Source organism: Sebastes umbrosus (assembly GCF_015220745.1).
Source record: "Sebastes umbrosus isolate fSebUmb1 chromosome 13 unlocalized genomic scaffold, fSebUmb1.pri SUPER_13_unloc_1, whole genome shotgun sequence".
Classification (NCBI taxonomy): domain Eukaryota; kingdom Metazoa; phylum Chordata; class Actinopteri; order Perciformes; family Sebastidae; genus Sebastes; species Sebastes umbrosus.
The window spans coordinates 228,351-250,492 of NW_023618431.1; the positions used below are offsets into that span (position 1 = coordinate 228,351).

At 46.1% G+C, this 22,142-nt stretch overlaps 1 protein-coding gene across 1 annotated transcript; it reads right to left on the reverse strand.

Annotated features, from left to right (window-relative positions):
- Positions 1-242: 242 nt before the first annotated feature.
- Positions 243-20,689, reverse strand: LOC119484105 (bone morphogenetic protein receptor type-2-like; the record flags this gene model as incomplete). The annotated part of the gene is given in 18 exon segments (XM_037762616.1): positions 243-2,863; positions 3,303-3,861; positions 3,863-4,468; positions 4,570-4,614; positions 4,616-4,780; positions 4,875-4,997; positions 5,097-5,175; positions 5,281-5,378; positions 5,456-5,648; positions 8,350-8,486; positions 8,645-8,777; positions 16,157-16,308; positions 16,437-16,597; positions 17,612-17,726; positions 18,906-19,139; positions 19,225-19,316; positions 20,082-20,342; positions 20,421-20,689. Coding segments are annotated over 18 exon segments (3,748 nt in total), but the record flags the coding sequence as incomplete, so codon positions are not given.
- Positions 20,690-22,142: the final 1,453 nt, after the last annotated feature.

Sequence of the window (22,142 nt, forward strand, 5' to 3'; positions counted from 1 at the left end):
ATTGGTGCTCAGCCCACGTAAAAGGCGCCAGGGGTCTGCGGCGATGTCTGCAACCCACCCGACCTGCTTGTAACACGGACCAATGAGTCTAACGCACGCGCGAGTCAGAGAGTGCAAGCAAAACCCCGTGGAGCAATGAAAGTGAGGGCAAGCACACCGGCTGAGGTGGGATCCCGGCCCAGCGGGGTTCGGGCGCACCACTGTAAAGTGGTATCGGATCCGTTTTGCGAGTTCAAGTACATGAGCACAGTATCAGACCCGATACCCGATACTGGTATCGGTATCGGTGCATCCCTAATTCCTACTCCTACTGTACGAGTAGATCGTTTGTGATGTGATGACCACCTGAGTGATCACACCGTACGGTCCCGTCGGCCGCTGAAGGTCGTTCTAGCTGTTGACAATAAAGATTGGTTTTGAAAGCTCCGAGGCAGGTACAGTGTGTTAGCTAGCAGAGGTCTGTACGGGTCAGAAACGTGCTGCCGTGATCATCTGAGCATCCTGTCTGCTGAACGTCTAAAAAAAGGGGCAGCGGCGTAACGTTATCTGGACTCGCAGGTGGCGAGGAAGACGTGGACAGTAGAGAACTGGAGGTAAGCTCGCTACGTTCTACTATATCTATCGTATGTTATCTGGATAGCTACGCTCTGATTACGTAAAAGGAGTAGAAAGAAGGCGCTGACGTCGGGGAATCGGCTGCTCTGCTTCAACAACCACAATTTCTGACATGTCAGAACTTCATCCGACTGTCCGACTGTCCGACTGTCCGACTGTCCGACGGCCGGTCTGGAGGAGTTAACCGGTCCTCGGTCCCCCCCATACACTGCACGGCAAACGACATCCGTTGAAGCTGGAATTCGTTGCAACTCAAAAATGAGTCGTGCGACTGAAAATAAGTGGTGCTCGTGGGGCTAAAATCGTACAGCGTACGGCCAGCTTTAGACGATCAGACCAACATTTAGCCTGAAGCACGATGAGACCTCTCGATCGTCCCAGTGTTCCTAATAAACTGGTAACTCTCTGACGGATTGGTGATGAACACAATACAACATGTAAAAAAGAACCGCTTTGGAGTTGATGGAAAGCGGATTTTATCAGTCGGATCAACTCTGTCATTGACCTTCTTCTGCTGCTCATCTTTAAATATAATAATAATAATAATAAGGTGTGAGCGTTCCCGCCTACGTCAGCGCTGTGAAGGTACCTGAGGAGGTTGTACGTGGCCGAGGTTACGGAGGTCACAACGCTGAGGGAACGTGGCTTTCCTCTTTCATTCCTTTCTCCTTTCTTTATTTTCCTTTCTCAGATACTTCCTCTCTCCTTCCTCTCTCCTTCCTCTCTCCTCCCTCTCTCCTTCCTCTCTCCTCCCTCTCTCCTTCCAGTTCTAACGGGTCACAGCAGACCTCACAAGGCAGGTTAAAACTTCAGGTTAAAACTTCATCACTTGGTGCAAATGAGAAGCCTAAAGATGGATAATCTGTTGATAGGTCTGAGAGGCATCGTGAGCTGACTGCATAGCTGGAGTAAAGGTTTAACGTAAAAACACAACAATCATACAAACTGTAGAAAAACAAAAGGATTCCTAAATAAACTGTTGTGATTGCACGAGTGTCCTTCAAATGGTTTGTTAGTTCTAACTTTGTTTAAAGTGCTTTAAAAACATGACTACTGACCCAATCCTCCGGTCACACTGACGACCCACCAGACGCTTCTACTAGCCACAAGATCTACGAGCCCAAATACAGCGTCCTAAAACCAGGAAATGAGTCAGCATGATGTCACTTCCTGTCCCCTCGTCTGGAAGTCGACGGGTTTTTAGTGAGATGTCTGAAATCAGGTCTGTGGTTAAAACAAGCTGTAACGATTATAACGTTTTATTCTACGATATAAAATTCGTCAGTAAATATCCCTCCGGTGAATCCTGAAGCCTTTACGTGTCTTAAAAAAGACGGATGCTAACAAGTGCTAGCCAGATCAGGGCTAGCTAAACCAGGGCTAGCTAGAACAACAGAGATTTTGGGGCAGTTTTGTTAATCAGGTCAGATCGAGGCCACGCCCACCAACCACAAGACTAGTCGCAACGGGAGCCAATCATCTAGAAGTTAGGGAATCCCCCGACTTCACCACCAACAGGAAGAGATTTTGAACATCATGAGCGTTTGCGCTACCCAGACCGGGTCAATGCTGAAAGTCCGAGGTCAGATATGGACAGGACCGGGCCACCGAGCCACCGGGTCACCGGGCCACCGGGCCTCCGGGCCACCGGGCCACCTGGCAACAAGCTGAATCCAGATAATGTAGAAACAACAAGACATTGAACTTCCATAAACCATTCCTGTAGTCTGTTTGACGCCACATCCCGTGACTTTGGGAGCCTTTTATAGCGGGTAATTTCCTGTTCCCCTCGAGGTTCAGTTTAGTGCCGGGGAGGCTGAATGGTGCGTCAGTCAGTGACCTCAACAACAAAAGAGAAGGAAGACAAAGAACTGAAAAAAAATGAATCCGCTCTCTTTTTTCAAGAGAAGAAAAAGAAAACTTTAGAAGCTGGTCATTCCATCCGGCTCGGAGGTCGTGGTCGCCGTGGCTCCGCCTCCGACCAAAAAGACAGCCATACTGGATTTTGACTGATTGATTTTGGGGATGCCAAAGCTTCCTGCACTGTGAAGACCAGAAGAGAAATGGGTCTGGCTGCTGCTGCTACTGCCGTTAGTGTTGAACTGGAAGTCCGGGTCGAGGGCTGTATCCGTGGAGACGACCCACGAGGCTGGACGCCATTTTTTCAGGGTGTATGGAGTCTTGACACGACGTTTTATTTTTTCTCCTGAAGTGCTCAGACTGCCGTCATCCGTCAGAGAAACGTCATCTGAGGAGGAGGAGAGAGGAACAAACAGACCTTTTTAGAGAGTTCAAATTAGTGATGCACCTCTCAGATGCTGTTAAAGCCGGACGTACACGGACCAAGGAGTCTAACGCACGCGGGAGTCTGAGGGTGCAAGCAAAACCCTGTGGCGCAAAGATCCCGGCCCAGCGGGGTCGGGCACACCACCGTAAAGTGGTATCGGTGCTGTTGTATCGGAGCCGTTTTGCGAGTACGAGTACATGAGCACAGTATCGGACCCGATACCCGATACTAGTGTCGGTATCGGTGCATCCCTAGTTTAAATCACAGGTACACAACCTTGTAGGAGGTGTTAGGGTTAGGACCTGAATCTGAGCATATTTACTTCATGGTACTTTTGCCCCCGTTTGCAGTGGGGCCAGTCAAATGATGATCTGTTCTTAAACATTTAATCTTGACTCACCTGAGGAAATGCAGGATGAGGACAGGTCCAGGGAACAAGGACGCTCACGCCTCCTGGCTTTGGCCGGTACCATCTGGGCCTGCAGCAGACCTGGAGTTTGTGGAGCTGAAGCTTCTGCGACAGCTGTGGTTTCTGAAGTTTGAGATTCCAAAGCTGGAAGTTCTGGAGCTGGATTTGCTGAGTCTGGAACCTCTAAAACTGGAGCTTTTGGATTCATGACTGGAGGTTCTGGATCTGAGGCTGGAGGTTTTAGGGCTTGGATTTCCAGAGCAAGGGCCAGGGTATGTAAAATTAGGGCTTTTGAGGATGAGGTTGAGGTGGCGGGGTCTTGTGCTTGTGAAGCTGGGGATCCTGGGGCCTCTGGAACCAGCACTGGGCCAGAATCTGGATTCCTACAGCCGGTTACCAGTGCAGTGGCAGTAGAATGGAGCAGATGAGCCGTTGGGTTTCTGGTGGAATCAGGGGTCAATGCTGGTTCTGCAAAAAGGGCTCTCTGGACACATGGGCCTGTATCTGAGCCATGACCTCTATCCTGGGGTGTTGGGTCATGGTGTGAAACCGGAGCAGTAGCCGGGGGATCCAGTCACCTGCTGACTTGGCGGATGTGACTCGGGTTTAGGACTGTTGATGACCCGACCCTGACCCACCTCTGAACTAATCATCCTTTCAGGTTCAACCTCTAAACCGAGGATCTTGACGTGTGATCCCAACGCCATCCTATTGTTGTTGTTGTTGGAGTTGGAGCCTTGCCCCGACACCATCGGGCCGGCTCGTGACTGATGATGATGATGATGATGATGATGCAGATGAGGAGGAAGGGGCTCACTCTCAGCGGGCGGCTGTTCTCTTCTCAGCAGCGGTTCGTGTTCATCAGGACTGGAGTTGAGCAGGTTCATATGGTTGTCCTCTCCTCCAATCATCCCCCCCTCCATCTTGTCCTCCTCCTCCAGGTGCGGCCCCGCCGGATTGGTTCGACCTCCGCCCATCATACCATTCGTCACCAGGGTGGGGACGCCCACACTGTAACCATTGGCGACCACCATATTCGAGTGGACTCGGCTCCCAGTTGGATCGCCGCCGGTGTTGTTGGTCACCGTGGTTACCTGGTGGGGCTCTGCAGCGCTGGCGACTGTTACCGTGTTCATCTTAGCAACACCTGTTTCCACCTGAACCACAGAACATTCTGGATTAGTGATGTTACAGTATTAGTGATCTTAACCACGATGTGGAGCGAGGATGAGTAACACAACTGTAGATCCTACTGTACCTGTCTGTGGTTCGACTTGAGCTTTCCCAGCTTAAGTCGAGAAGAGGGCTGAGGTGCTCTCCTTGGTTTTTGGGAGAAGGTGGAGGCTGGTGGGCCTCTGGGGCAGGTTCTGCTGTTTGGGGAGGGGGTGGATGGAGGAGGAGGAGAGAGGGCTATCAACCCCACCAGCAACCCCCAGTTCACCCTGAAGAGCCAACACCGAGTTGTTCCCCCTAGAGGAACCACAGGAACGGATCTCCGGTTACTATGGACATTCAATAGCAGGGAGGTATCAGTAGTACTGGAGTCAGTAACAGTAGTAGTACCTCAGCAGTTTGTAGTATCTGATGGTACAACAGGTTGGTAGTTTGTTGCTCCGTTGAACCGAACTGCTTCTGTGAATGTTCCATCAAGTTCTCATCAGAACTTTCCCTCAAGTTCTTCTGGACCTGTAGAGACGCAGTGTTGACATGTTAACGAGGTGTGGAGACGGAAGTTGGCTTCAGAAGGAGAGACTGTCAAAATAAGAGCAAATTAAAAGTAAAAACCTCTTTGGGGTCGAGTTTCGTGGCCTCCAGGTCTTCCTCTGTGAGCTGTAAGCAGACGGCGGCGTGGGCCCGGCGCCACCTGGAGGACAGTCGGGTACATTTACAGTTACTGAGGACACAAGTCACATAAACGTCATGTAGTGTGAAGTTGGCTTAACAAGCGTTCTGACACATCAGTGTTAACCCACCAGACTCTGAGATGGTGCAGAGGGTGGAGGCCGGTGGCATGGCGGCGGCGCTGGTCGACACATTGCTGCCTGAACTGGACAAGCGAGCCTGACTCTGACAGAGAGAGAGAGAGATAATAAACATCATGAAGGTTTGCGGTGGTTCTCATCCCTCTCTCGGTGGACTCCTACCTGAGCCTGCTGCCGCTCGTAGTTGATGGAGTTTCTGTTCTTTTCAGAACCTTCTGTTCCGCTTGTGGTCGTCTTGACGACTGATGCTGGGCTGCCGTCGCCCTGGAGATTCTTGACCACGCCCACCTGGAGATCCTCGATGTAGGAGGAGGCGGAGCCAACCAGAGGAGGCCAACGGCCCTGAGACACGTTCCTGAGAGACAAAGTGGTGATGTTTTTGACCTTTATTTAACCAGGTAAAATCAATTGAGAACCAATTCTCATTTACAATGATGACCTGGCCAAGAGGCAGTAGCACAGTCCACACAAGTGACACAGACGGCACAGATACAATACAGTATGACAAACACATGAGAAAATGGCTAAAAACAGCATAGGTAAATTAACAAACACTATGTACAAAAAAAGGCGGATTACTGGATGTACTTTGTAAAAATGGAAGAGAGAGAGAGAAGTGAGGGCTGGTCAGCAAGTACAGCAGTCAACTATGACTTGTTGCAGCTTTTGTTTGAACATGTTGAGAGAGGTGAGAGCTGTTAGTTTGAGCGTGTTCTGTAGTGAGTTCCAGTCATTTGCAGCGGCAAAATGAAAGGAGTTATGACCAAACACAGTACGGACTTTTGGAATGATGAGCCTTATGAAATCACTGGATCTTAAACGGCGATTGCTGTCGGAAATGTGCAGAAGATTGGAGAAGGTAGCAAGGGGTCATTCCCAAAATGGATTTGTAGACCAAGAGCAGCCAGTGTTGTAGCCGCCTGGTGTGAAGGGAGGGCCAATCCACCAATCTGTAAAGTTCACAGTGGTGGTGGTGAAGGGTGCACATGTGGCAAAACGGATTGCTGAGTGGTGGAGTGTGTCCAGTTTTCTGAGGGTGGTCTTTGATGCCATTTTATAAATTATATCGCCGTAGTCAAATAGAGGAAGGATGGTCATTTTCACAAGGGTGAATTTGGCAGAGTGTGTGAAGGAGGCCTTGTTTCGATACAGGAAACCCAGTCTAGCTTTGACTTTAGCCAGAAGGTTATTGATGTGTGTGTTAAATGAGAGAGATGAGTCCAACCAGAAGCCAAGGTATTTGTAGGAGCTGACAAACTCCAGCTCCGAGCCATCAGCACTGTAGATCCTGGGAGGGCTGGGGATGATGAGGTTTTTCCGGTCAAACAGCATACATTTGGTCTTTTTGGCGTTGAGGAGCAGGTGGAGGTTGTGGAAAGACTGTTGGATGGAGGTGAGGCTTTGTTGAAGAGTGGACACAGCAGAGTGGAGTGAGGGACCAGCTGAATATATGATGGTGTCATCAGCATACAGATGAATCCTGGAATTTCCAGCAGCTTTGGCTACATCGTTAATATAATGGAGAACAAAATAGGGCCTAAGATGGAGCCTTGAGGCACACCTTTAGAGATGGTAAGAGGTTCAGACATGATGTTTTCGGTCTTCACCCGCTGGACACGATCAGCCAGGTAGCTAGCAAACCAGTTGCAACATCTACTGGACAAGCCAATGCTGGTAAGTCTTTGCAGGAGAATGTTATGGTTGACCGAGTCAAAAGCCTTGGCTAGGTCTATAAAGGCAGCTACACAAGTCTGTTTGATGTCCATGGTGGTGATGACGTCATCAAGGACCTTCAGTGTAGCGGTGGTACATCCGTGGCCTTTCCTAAACCAGACTGCAGGTCAGACAAAATATGATTTAAGTCAATGAAGTGAATTAGTTGTTTATGTACCAGTTTCTCTATGACTTTGGCCAGACAGGGCAAAATGGAAATCGGCCTGTAGCAGTTCGGGTCAGAGCCAGAGCCTCCTTTAAAGAGGGGGAGAATTGTAGCCGATTTCCAGTCAGGGGGGAAAACAGACAGATGAAATGACAGGTTGAACAGGCTTGTAATAGGGGAAGCAATAATATGAGCGGCTGATTTTAAAAACACAGGGTCAAGCCCATCAGATCCAGCTGACTTGTTTGAATCTAACTTAATGAGTTCATCCAGGACTTCCGAAACCTTAACAGGTTGAAGGGAGAAGCTGTTAACGCTGGGTGATGAAGTGGGAGTGTTAGATGAATCTGTTTCAGGGGCAGCTGCACCAAAGAAATTAGATGAATTCACGAAATGTTGGTTGAAGTGTGTGGCCATGCGTTGTTTATCAGTAACAACAATGTCATCAAAAATCAAAGAAGTGGGTAGATGCGGAGAAGCAAGTTTGTTTTCCATGGATTTGACTGTTTTCCAAAATTTCTTGGCATCAGAGCCACTGGCTGAGAATTCTTCTTTGAAATGACTGATTTAGCTTTCCTGATTGCCTGTGTTGTTTTGTTCCTACATTGTCTGAAGGCCAGCCAGTCGGCAGCAGACTGAGAAGACCTCGCTCTCCGCCATGAGGTGTTTTTTAGGCGGATCAGAGCCGCCAAATCGTGACTGAACCAGGGGCTGTAGCGATTCTTCGTCCGGAATCGTTTCAATGGGGCGTGTTTCTCAATGATTAGGCTAAAGGTGTTTTTGAAATAAGACCAGGCATCTTCCACTGAGGGGATAAGATTGATTCTTTCCCAGTTTGCAGCTGCAACATCTTGCAAGAAGGCCTGATTGTCAAAGTTTTTCAGTGAGCGCTTGGTCACAATCACCGGTGGACGTTTGACAGAGAGGCCGGAGCGAACGCATGCAATGGCACAGTGGTCACTCAAGTCTTGACTGAAGACTCCAGATCGGTAGTTTGATGGAGTGTTAGTGAGAATAATATCGATTAGTGTGGCAGATGACGGTGATTTCATGTAGTCCTTCATTTACTATGTACCTGGGGTTGTGTACCTGTGGTTGTGTACCTGGGGTTGTGTACTATGGGGTGTGTGTACCTGTGGTTATGTACCTGGGGTTGTGTACTATGGGGTGTGTGTACCTGTGGTTGTGTAGTGTGCTGTGTGTAGTCAGCAGTGTGAGGTCACTCAGTCTTTCTTCAGAACACTGAGCGGTGAGTCGAGCTTCAGCATCCTGATCCCAGCAGTCCTCCATCAGCTCCTTCAGGGAACGCAGCGCCTACAATACACACAGTATTATTACATGTACATGTACAGCTCCTTCATACAGTGCAGAGTAGAAGAAAGAAGCTATTCATCAGGTTAACAGGGCAGGTGTCTGTCTGACGTCAGACCAGGTGAGACCAGGTGAGACCAGGTGAGACCAGGAACACTAACCAGGCTGTTCTCCTTCCAGGTTTCAGGGAACCTGGGTCTGAACTTCTCTCTGGCGACGAGGATCTGCATCTCCTCAAAGCTGGGATGATTCCCGAGTTCGGCCTGGAACGGCAGCTGGTAGTCAGGTACCCGCCTCACCTGGACACACACAGCAGGTACGTTATACTGTAGTACCATCACTACCGTCTAGTACTATCACTACGTCTAGTACCATCACTACGTCTAGTACTATCACTACGTCTAGTACCATCACTACGTCTAGTACCATCACTACGTCTAGTCCTATCACTACGTCTAGTACCATCACTACGTCTAGTACCATCACTACGTCTAGTCCTATCACTACGTCTAGTACCATCATTACGTCTAGTACCATCACTACATCTAGTACCATCACTACGTCTAGTCGTATCACTACGTCTATCACTACGTCTAGTACTATCACTACGTCTAGTACCATCACTACGTCTATTACTATCACTACGTCTAGTCCTATCACTACGTCTATCACTACGTCTAGTACTATCACTACGTCTAGTACCATCACTACGTCTAGTACCATCACTACGTCTAGTACCATCATTACGTCTAGTACCATCATTACGTCTATCACTACGTCTAGTACCATCACTACGTCTAGTACCATCACTACGGCTATCACTACGTCTAGTACCATCACTACGTCTAGTACCATCACTACGTATAGTACCATCACTACGTCTAGTACCATCATTACGTCTATCACTACGTCTAGTACCATCACTACGTCTAGTACCATCACTACGTATAGTACCATCACTACGTCTAGTACCATCACTATGTCTAGTACCATCACGTCTAGTACCATCACTACGTCTATCACTACGTCTAGTACCATCACTACGTCTAGTACCATCATTACGTCTAGTACTATCACTACGTCTAGTACCATCACTACGTCTAGTACCATCACTACGTCTAGTACTATCATTACGTCTAGTACCATCACTACGTCTAGTACCATCACTACGTCTATCACTACGTCTAGTACCATCACTACGTCTAGTACCATCACTACGTCTAGTACCATCACGTCTAGTACCATCACTACGTCTATCACTACGTCTAGTACCATCACTACGTCTAGTACCATCACTACGTCTAGTACCATCATTACGTCTAGTACCATCACTACGTCTAGTACCATCACTACGTCTATCACTACGTCTAGTACCATCACTACGTCTAGTACCATCACGTCTAGTACCATCATTACGTCTATCACTACGTCTAGTACCATCACTACGTCTAGTACCATCACTACGTCTAGTACCATCACTACGTCTATCACTACGTCTAGTACCATCACTACGTCTAGTACCATCACTACGTCTAGTCCTATCACTACGTCTAGTACCATCACTACGTATAGTACCATCACTACGTCTATCACTACGTCTAGTACCATCACTACGTCTAGTACCATCACTACGTCTAGTCCTATCACTACGTCTAGTACCATCACTACGTCTAGTACCATCATTACGTCTATCACTACGTCTAGTACCATCACTACGTCTAGTACCATCACTACGTCTAGTACTATCATTACGTCTAGTACCATCACTACGTCTAGTACCATCACTACGTCTATCACTACGTCTAGTACCATCACTACGTCTAGTACCATCACGTTCTAGTACCATCATTACGTCTATCACTACGTCTAGTACCATCACTACGTCTAGTACCATCACTACGTCTAGTACCATCACTACGTCTATCACTACGTCTAGTACCATCACTACGTCTAGTACCATCACTACGTCTAGTCCTATCACTACGTCTAGTACCATCACTACGTCTAGTACCATCACTACGTATAGTACCATCACTACATCTAGTACCATCATTACGTCTATCACTACGTCTAGTACCATCACTACGTATAGTACCATCACTACGTCTAGTACCATCACTACGTCTAGTACCATCACTACGTCTAGTACCATCACTAAGTCTAGTACCATCACTACGTCTAGTACCATCACTACGTCTAGTACCATCACTACGTCTAGTACCATCACTACGTCTATCACTACGTCTAGTACCATCACTACGTCTAGTACCATCACTACGTCTAGTACCATCACTACGTATAGTACCATCACTACGTCTATTACCATCACTACGTCTATCACTACGTCTAGTACCATCACTACGTCTAGTACCATCACTACGTCTAGTACCATCACTACGTCTAGTACCATCACTACGTATAGTACCATCACTACGTCTATCACTACGTCTAGTACCATCACTACGTCTAGTACCATCATTACGTCTAGTACTATCACTACGTCTAGTACCATCACTACGTCTAGTACTATCATTACGTCTAGTACCATCACTACGTCTAGTACCATCACTACGTATAGTACCATCACTACGTCTAGTACCATCACTACGTCTATCACTACGTCTAGTACCATCACTACGTCTAGTACCATCACTACGTCTAGTACCATCACTTACGTCTAGTACTATCACTACGTCTAGTACCATCACTACGTCTAGTACCATCATTACGTCTAGTACCATCACTACGTCTAGTACCATCACTACGTATAGTACCATCACTACGTCTAGTACCATCACTACGTCTACTCACTACGTCTAGTACCATCACTACGTCTAGTACCATCACTACGTCTAGTACTATCACTACGTCTATCACTACGTCTAGTACCATCACTACGTATAGTACCATCACTACGTCTAGTACCATCACTACGTCTAGTACCATCACTACGTCTAGTCCTATCACTACGTCTAGTACCATCACTACGTATAGTACCATCACTACGTCTAGTACCATCACTACGTCTAGTCCTATCACTACGTCTAGTACCATCACTACGTCTAGTACCATCATTACGTCTATCACTACGTCTAGTACCATCACTATGTCTAGTACTATCACTATGTCTAGTACCATCACTAAGTCTAGTACCATCACTACGTCTAGTACCATCATTACGTCTAGTACTATCATTACGTCTAGTACCATCACTACGTCTAGTACCATCACTACGTCTAGTACCATCATCACGTCTAGTACCATCACTACGTCTAGTACTATCATTACGTCTAGTACCATCACTACGTCTAGTACCATCACTACGTCTAGTTACCATCACTACGTCTAGTACTATCACTATGTCTAGTACCATCACTACGTTAGTACCATCACTACGTCTAGTACCATCACTACATCTATCACTACGTCTAGTACCATCACTACGTCTAGTACCATCACTACCGTATAGTACCATCACTACGTCCTAGTACCATCACTACGTCTATCACTATGTCTAGTACCATCACTACGTCTAGTACCATCACTACGTCTAGTACCATCACTACGTCTATCAACTATGTCTAGTACCCATCACTACGTCTAGTACCATCACTACGTCTAGTACCATCATTACGTCTAGTTACTATCACTACGTCTGAGTACCCATCACTACGTCTAGTACCATCAGCTACGTCTAGTACATCACTACGTCTATCACTACGTCTAGTACCATCACTACGTCTAGTACCATCACTACGTCTAGTACCATCACTACGTCTATCACTACGTCTAGTACCATCACTACGTCTAGTACCATCACTACGTCTAGTACTATCACTACGTCTAGTACCATCACTACGTCTAGTAACCATCATTAGTCTTCTAGTACCTATCACTACGTCTAGTACCATCATTACGTCTAGTACCATCACTACGTCTAGTACCATCACTACGTCTAGTACTCATCACTACGTCTAGTACCATCACTACGTCTAGTACTATCACTACGTCTATCCACTACGTCTAAGTCCCATCACTACGTCTAGTACTACACTACGTCATCATACGTCTAGTACCATCACTACGTCTAGTACCATCACTACGTATAGTACCATCACTCGTTATACTACGTCCTATGTACCATCACTACGTCTAGTACCATCACTACGTATAGTACCATCACTACGTCTTAGTACCATCATACGTTACTATCACTACGTCTAGTACCATCACTACGTCTAGTACCATCACGTCTAGTACCATCACTACGTCTAGTACCATCACTAGTATATCACTACGTCTAGTACATCATTACGTCTAGTACTATCACTACGTCTAGTACATCACTACGTCTAGTACCTATCACTACGTCTAGTACCATCACTACAGTCTAGTACATCACGTTCTAGTACCATCATACGTCTAGTACCTATCACTACGTCTAGTACCATCACTACGTCTAGTACCATCACTACGTATAGTACCATCACTACTGTACTAGTACCATCACTACGTCTAATCCCTGATCACTACGTCTAGTACCATCACTACGTCTAGTTACCATCATTACGTCTATCACTACGTCTAGTACCATCACTATGTCTAGTACTATCACTATGTCTAGTACCATCACTAAGTCTAGTACCATCACTACGTCTAGTACCATCATTACGTCTAGTTACATTACGTCTAGTACCATCACTACGTCTAGTTACATTCATTACGTCTAGTACATCACTACGTCTAGTAACCAGGCACTACGTCATCACTACGTCTAGTACATCACTACGTCTAGTACCATCACGTCTAGTACCATCATTACGTCTATCACTTACGTCTAGTACCATCCACTACGTCTAGTACCATCACTACGTCTAGTACCATCACTACGTCTATCACTACGTCTAGTACCATCACTACGTCTATTACCATCACTTACAGTTCTAGTACTATCACTACGTCTAGTACCATCACTACGTCTAGTACCATCACTACGTATAGTACCATCACTACAGTCTAGTACCATCACTTACGTCTATCACTACTATCAGTACCATCACTACGTCTAGTACCATCACTACGTCTAGTACCCATCACTACGTCTAGTACCATCACTACGTCTAGTACCATCACTACGTCTAGTACCATCATCTACGTCTAGTACTATCACTACGTCTAGTACCATCACTACGTCTAGTACCATCACTACGTTATAGTACTATCACTAGTCTATCACTAAGTCTAGTACCATCACTACGTCTAGTACCATCACTACGTCTAGTACACATCACGTCTACGTACCTATCACTACGTCTAGTACCATCACTACGTCTTAGTACCATCACTACGTCTAGTACCATCACTACGTCTAGTACCATCACTACGTATAGTACCATCACTACGTCTAGTACCATCACTACTCTATCACTACGTCTAGTACCATCACTACGTCTAGTACCATCATTACGTCTAGTACTATCACTACGTATAGTACCATCACTACGTCTAGTACCATCACTACGTCTCAGTACCTATCACTACGTCTAGTACCATCACTATGTATAGTACCCATCACTACGTCTAGTTACCATGCACTACGTCTAGGTACATCACTACGTCTAGTACCATCACTACGTCTAGTACCACACTACGTCTAGTACCATCACTCCGTATAGTACCATCACTACGTCTCTAGTACCTATCACTACGTGCTAGTACCATCACTACGTCTAGTACCATTCACTACGTCTATCCACTACGTCTAGTACCTCACTAGTCTAGTACCATCACTACGTCTAGTACATCACTACGTACTAGTACCATCACTACGTCTAGTACCATCACTACGTCTATCACTACGTCTAGTACCATCCACTACGTCTAGTACCATCATTACGTCTAGTACCTATCACTACGTCTTAGTACCATCACTACGTCTAGTACATCATTACGATCTAGTACCATCACTACGTCTAGTACCATCACTACGTCTAGTACTAGTCTAGTACTATCACTACGTCTAGTACCAATCACTACGTCTAGTACCATCACTACGTCTAGTACCATCACTACTACTGTACTATCACTACGTCTAGTACCATCATTACGTCTAGTACCATCACTACGTCTAGTACCATCACTACGTATAGTACCATCACTACGTCTAGTACCATCACTACGTCTATCATTAGTCTAGTACCATCACTACGTCTAGTACCATCACTACGTCTAGTACTATCATACGTCTATCACTACGTCTAGTACCATCACTACGTATAGTACCATCACTACGTCTAGTACCATCACTACGTCTAGTACCATCATTACGTCTATCACTACGTCTAGTACCATCACTACGTATATTGTACCATCACTACGTCTAGTACCATCACTACGTCTAGTCCTATCACTACGTCTAGTACCATCACTACGTCTAGTACCATCATTACGTCTATCACTACGTCTAGTACCATCACTATGTTCTAGTACTATCCTATGTCTAGTACCATCACTAAGTCTAGTACCATCACTACGTCTAGTACCATCATTACGTCTAGTACTATCATTACGTCTAGTACATCACTACGTCTAGTACCATCACTACGTCTAGTACCATCATTACGTCTAGTACCATCACTACGTCTAGTCCATCATACGTCTAGTACCATCACTACGTCCTAGTACCATCACTACGTATAGTACCATCACTACGTCTAGTACCATCACTACGTCTAGTACCATCACTACTGTCTAGTACCATCACTACGTCTATCACTACGGTCTAGTACCATCACTACGTCTAGTACCATCACTACGTATAGTACCATCACTACGTCTAGTACCATCACTACGTCTATCACAATCGTCTAGTACCATCACTACGTCTAGTTACCATCACTACGTCTAGTACCATCACTACGTCTAGTACCATCACTACGTCTAGTACCATCACTACGTCTAGTACCATCACTTACGTCTATCACTACGTCTAGTACCATCACTACGTCTAGTACCATCACTACGTATAGTACCATCACTACGTCTAGTACCATCACTACGTCTAGTACCATCACGTACCTAGTACATCACTACGTCTAGTACCATCACTACGTCTAGTACCATCACTACGTCTAGTACCATCACTACGTATAGTACCATCACTACGTCTAGTACCATCACTACCTCTATCACTACGTCTAGTACCATCACTACGTATAGTACCATCACTACGTCTAGTACCATCACTACGTATAGTACCATCACTACGTCTAGTACCATCACTACGTCTATCACTACGTCTACGTACCTATCACTACGTATAGTACCATCACTACGTCTAGTACCATCACTACGTCTATCACTACGTCTAGTACCATCACTACGTCTAGTACCATCACTACGTCTATCACTACGTCTAGCACCATCACTACGTCTAGTACCATCACTACGTCTATCACTACGTCTAGTACCATCACTACGTCTATCACTACGTCTAGTACCATCACTACGTCTAGTACCATCACTACGTCTAGTACCATCACTACGTCTAGTACCATCACTACGTCTAGTACCATCACTACGTCTAGTTCCCCCTGAAGCTGTTGGTACGTGTGTTCAGAGGAGTGTTTCAGTACTTGGTGGTGTGTCAGCTGTGTGTGTTGTGAGGCAGTAACTCACCTGGGAACAGGTGAGAGCACCTCCTGAAGCTCTCCCAGTAGAGCAGCCCCAGAGCGTAAACATCCACCTGCTTCAGCGCCGACTCACAGTCCCTCAGGTTCAGAGCTCCGCCCAGGACCTCCGGCGCCATGTAGCGCACCGTCCCCACCTGGAGACACACTCAGGTTAACTCCTGCGTCTGCTCTCACACCTGCCGTCATCATCACCATCATCATCATCATCATCATCACCATCACCACCACCACCACCACCATCATCATCATCACATGACCTGACCTCAGATATGGCCATGGTGTCCTCGTCTCCGGGGCGGCCGGGCCGGCTCCCTGTCAGCCTCATGGACAGACCAAAGTCAGCAAGGACGCAGGACAGATCGGCCCGGACCAGAACGTTCCTGCTGGTCACGTCTCTGTGGGCCACAGCCGGTTTATACTGGTCTGAGACAGAGGACAGAGGACAGACTGGTCTTTATACAAGACGTTGAATAATAATAACATTAATAATATAATAATAATAATATAATAATAATCACATTAATAATATAAGAAGAAGAAGAATATAATAATAATATAATAATAATAATAATAATAACATTAATAATATAATTATAATAATAATATTATAATAATAACATTAATAATAATAATATAATAATAATAACATTAATAATAATAATAATAATAATAACATTAATAATATCATAATAATAATAATAATAATAATAACATTAATAATATAAGAAAAAGAAGAAGAATATTATAATAATAATCACATTAATAATATAAGAAGAAGAATATAATAATAATATAATAATAATAATAATAATAACATTAATAATATAATTATAATAATATTATAATAATAACATTAATAATAATAATATAATAATAATAACATTAATAATAATAACATTAATAATATAATTATAATATAATAATAATATTATAATAATAACATTAATAATAATAATATAATAATAATAATATAATAATAACATTAATAATAACATTAATAATATAATAATAATAATAATAATAATAATAATAATAACATTAATAATATAAGAAGAAAAAGAAGAATATAATAATAATAATAATAATAACATTAATAATATAATAATAATAATAACATTAATAATATAATAATATAATAATAATATATTATAATAATAACATTAATAATAATAATAATAATAATATTAATAATATAATAATAATAATAATATTATAATATTATAATAATAACATTAATATAATAATAATAATATTATAATAATAACATTAATAATAATATAATAATAATAATAATAATATAATAATAATAACATTGATAATATAATAATAATAATAATAATAACATTAATAATATAATAATAATGATAATAAAATAATAATAATAATAATATAATAATAATAATAATAATAATAATATATTGATAATAATAATAATACCTCCTCTACAGAGTTCAGTGTGCAGGAAGGCGAGTCCTCTGGTCACACCGTGAGTCATCCTGCAGCAGGTAGACCAGTCCACCGTGTGGACAGACAGGTAGCGAGACAGACAGCCCTGAGACAGACAGACAGACAGACAGACAGACAGAGAGACAGACAGACAGACAGACAGACAGACAGACAGAGAGACAGACAGACAGACAGACAGACAGACAGACAGAGAGACAGACAGACAGACAGACAGACAGACAGACAGACAGACAGACAGAGAGACAGACAGACAGACAGACAGACAGACAGAGAGACAGACAGACAGACAGACAGACAGAGAGACAGACAGACAGACAGACAGACAGACAGACAGACAGACAGAGAGACAGACAGACAGACAGACCGACAAACAGACAGACAGAGACAGACAGACAGACAGACAGACAGAGACAGACAGACAGACAGACAGAACAGACGTTAATTACTGTCTGACTGCTACTCAGGAATGTACTAAACCAACCCTGGGTGTGTGTGTCTGTGTGTGTGTTCTTGTACTTGGTACATAGTGAGGACCAAAACAAGTTTTTAACCAACAGAGTGAGGACATTTTGGTCGGTCCTGTTTGAGGGTTAAGACTTTGTTTTAAGGTTCAGGTGAGGTTTAAGGTCAGGTTTAGTGAAGGTTAGGGTACAGGGCAATGGAAGGCATTATGTCAATGAGGGTCCTCACAAAGATAGAAGTACAGGAATGTGTGTGTACGTGTTTATAAATAGGAAGTTAACATTGTTTATGTGTAAGTTTGTGAATGAGAGATAGTGATAATAAAGATTAGATTTACTGTGTGTGTGTGTGTGTGTGTGTGTGTGTGTGTGTGTATGTGTGTGTGTGTGTGTGTGTGTGTGTGTGTGTGTGTGTGTGCTTGTGTGTGTGTGTGTGTGTGCGTGTGCGCGTGTGCGCGTGCGCGTGTGCGTGTGTGCGTGTGTGTGGTTGGTTGGTTGGTCGGTTAGTGGTTCCAGACAGGAAGTAGGACTGATGGCGACGTCTACCAGCACAATAACATAATTAATGGCGAGTCAGCCAGGCGACGGCTGAAGTGTGTAACCACGCCGACGGTCTGCTGGCTCCGCCCCCCTACAGGCTGCTGGCCCCCCCCACAGGCTCTTTGTAACAGCGTGTGATAACTCAAAATGAATCAATGGAAAGAGCTAGCATTAGCCAGCTAGCATTAACCAGCTAGCAATAGCCAGCTAGCATTAGACAGCTAGCACGCGTGTAGCCCTGATTGGTTGATTCAGGCTCTTACATGAGGGTAGTACTCCATGAGGATCAGGAACTCCGGTCGTCCGTCGGCCGTCGTCCTCTCGTCGGCGGTCAGGAAGCGGGCGATGTTGTCGTGCTGTTGCAGCAGCGGCAGGAAGTAGATGGAGCGCTCGTTGGCATAGGTCTGGCGGTTGGCCGAGCTGAAGAGTTTGACGGCGACGCAGCGCTCATTAAGAGAGCCGCGGAACACCGTGCCGTAACGACCTCGACCAATCAGCTGTCGGGAGGAGGAAGGAGAGGGTCGTTAGAGAGAGGGTGGCGTTCCTCAGGGCTCCGTTTTAGATCCTCTGACATAGTACTACCTCCAGTAGTTTCAGGTGATCCAGGTCGACAGCAGCGTCACCGTTTGCCGCCTCCATCACATCCTGAGCCGACAGACTCAGTTTCTGCTTCCCTGAACACATAGTTAGTGTTTATTATTAATCATGTGTGAGTGAGTGTGTGTTCAGTAGGGATGCACCGATAACAGTACCGGGTATCGGGTCCGATACTGTGCTCATGTAGTCGTACTCACGAAACGGCTCCGACACCACTTTACGGTGGTGCTCCCGACCCTGCTGGGCCGGGATCCCACCTCAGCCGGCGCGCGTCGGCACTCACTTTCATTGCACCACGGGTTTTTGTTTGCACCCTCTGACTCGCGCGTGTGTTAGACTCTTTGGTCCATGTTTCAAGACGGGTCGAGTGGGTTGCCGACATCGCTGCAGACCCCTGGCGCCTTTTACGTGGGCCAAGCCCCGATCAGGCGGCACGACGCGGTCGGGACGCACTGAGGAAAGTCCGCCCGGTCGACAGTCGCACCGTGAGCAGCGAGCCCCGTCACGGTGCGGCGAGGTCCGGGCAGGGAGCGCTGTAAAGCTGCGGCCGCGAACCATCTTCTCCCCGAGCCTTTCCAAGCCGACCTAAAGCCGGTGGCGGCGCACCGCCTCGTATGCAGGACTCCCCAGCCTGCCGTGTGTCCTCACACCCTCCAGCTGGCTGTTAACGAGGGTCTGTAGGCTCAGAGCAGGACTCGTATCGGTACTCGTATCGGTACTCGTATCGGTACTCGTATCGGTACTCGGTATCGGAGAGTACCCAGATGGAAGTACTGGTACTCGGTCTGATATAAAGTGGTATCGGTGCATCCCTAGTGTTCACAGTGTGTGTGTGTGAGCACCTTTCATCATGCGGTATCCCAGGAACAACGCCACGATGAGGATGGCTACGATGGCGACGGTTACCAGGGCGATGAGTGCCGTCTCTTTCTTAATCGGCTTCAGGGCAGGGGCGTCGGCGGTGGGTGGGGCTTCGGTGAAGTTGGCGTTGCAGAGGTCTCGGCTGCAGCAGCAAAACCTGTAGCTGCCGTTCGGGATCTGAGACGGCGTTGCTGTTGCCAGGCAACGGTCGCCGGCGCACTGCGGCTGGTCAGTCCAGCAACCTGGAAAACAGGAAGCAGTTTTTTATTTTATTTTGAAGCGGAGCGTTCACATTCAGACTGTGTGTGTCTGAGTCTCACCTTGCTTGACCGGGTGTATCTCCCCGTCTGGTTTCTTTTCCCACAATCCATAGCAGCGGGAGCCACGCATGCAGCGGACTGTGCCGTTTTCTCGCACCACTCCTCTCAGCTCATTGGTCGGTTGGTTATGAGGCTCCGCCCCCTCCTGGTCAGTGAAGGCACACTCTCTTTCCTCTGACTGTAGACCTGAACACAAAGGGTTAATAACTATAGACCTGAACACAGAGTGTTCTATCTCAGTGTGAGGGTTCTGCTTCAGTGTGAGGGTTCTGCTTCAGTGTGGGGGTTCTGCTTCAGTGTGAGGGTTCTGCTTCAGTGTGAGGGTTCTGTCTCAGTGTGAGGGTTCTGTCTCAGTGTGAGGGTTCTGCTTCAGTGTGAGGGTTCTGTCTCAGTGTGGGGGTTCTGTCTCAGTGTGAGGGTTCTGTCTCAGTGTGGGGGTTCTGTCTCAGTGTGAGGGTTCTGCTTCAGTGTGAGGGTTCTGTCTCAGTGTGAGGGTTCTGTCTCAGTGTGAGGGTTCTGCTTCAGTGTGAGGGTTCTGTCTCAGTGTGAGGGTTCTGTCTCAGTGTGAGGGTTCTGCTTCAGTGTGAGGGTTCTGTCTCAGTGTGGGGGTTCTGTCTCAGTGTGAGGGTTCTGTCTCAGTGTGAGGGTTCTATCTCAGTGTGAGGGTTCTGCTTCAGTGTGGGGGTTCTGCTTCAGTGTGAGGGTTCTGCTTCAGTGTGAGGGTTCTGCTTCAGTGTGAGGGTTCTATCTCAGTGTGAGGGTTCTGCTTCAGTGTGAGGGTTCTATCTCAGTGTGAGGGTTCTGCTTCAGTGTGAGGGTTCTGCTTCAGTGTGAGGGTTCTATCTCAGTGTGAGGGTTCTGCTTAAGGCTGCTGCTGTTCTGTTAGAGCCGCTCTATTAGTCCGATGTCTCCACAACGTTTCTCACGTCTCTCAGCACGAAGACGTTTCCACTGAGTCTGATTCTAAACAACAGCGTCTCGCCACGCTTCATCTGAGTATCAACAACAATATCACTCAGTGTGAACCGGGCCGAGTCCGAGAGCGTAGTGACGGAACCGACCCGACCTACATCAATTGGCCTCGGTGTTGCGTTCATGTGTCGTCACAAAGGCTGAAGAACCAACCCCAACGTTTCTACTCTGTTTTCACTGAATAGAACCTGAACATAGATATGTGTCTGAACCAGAACCGACCCGGTTCCTCTCTCAGCTTCCTCTTTACAACTTTAATGTTCAGCTGCTCTGATTTAAATGTCCCTCAGACGTCTGATGGTTCGTGTTTCCATAGCAACCACAGCAGCTGCTCAGCCACTGTTACCTTTGATGAAGTATAACAAAGCAGCTGTCACACACACGCACACGCACGCACACGCGCACGCACACACACACACGTACGCACACACACACACTCACACACACACACAGACACACACACACACAGACACACACACTGTATTTTAGCTGCAGTCACCACAGATTATCACATATGTACCAGCACATAGCCGTAGCCCTGTCGTTTACCAGTACGTAGCCGTAGCCCTGTCGTTTACCAGTGCGTAGCCGTAGCCCTGTCGTTTACCAGTACGTAGCCCTGCCGTTTACCAGTACGTAGCCGTAGCCCTGCCGTTTACCAGTACGTAGCCGTAGCCCTGTCGTTTACCAGTACGTAGCCGTAGCCCTGCCGTTTACCAGTACGTAGCCGTAGCCCTGCCGTTTACCAGT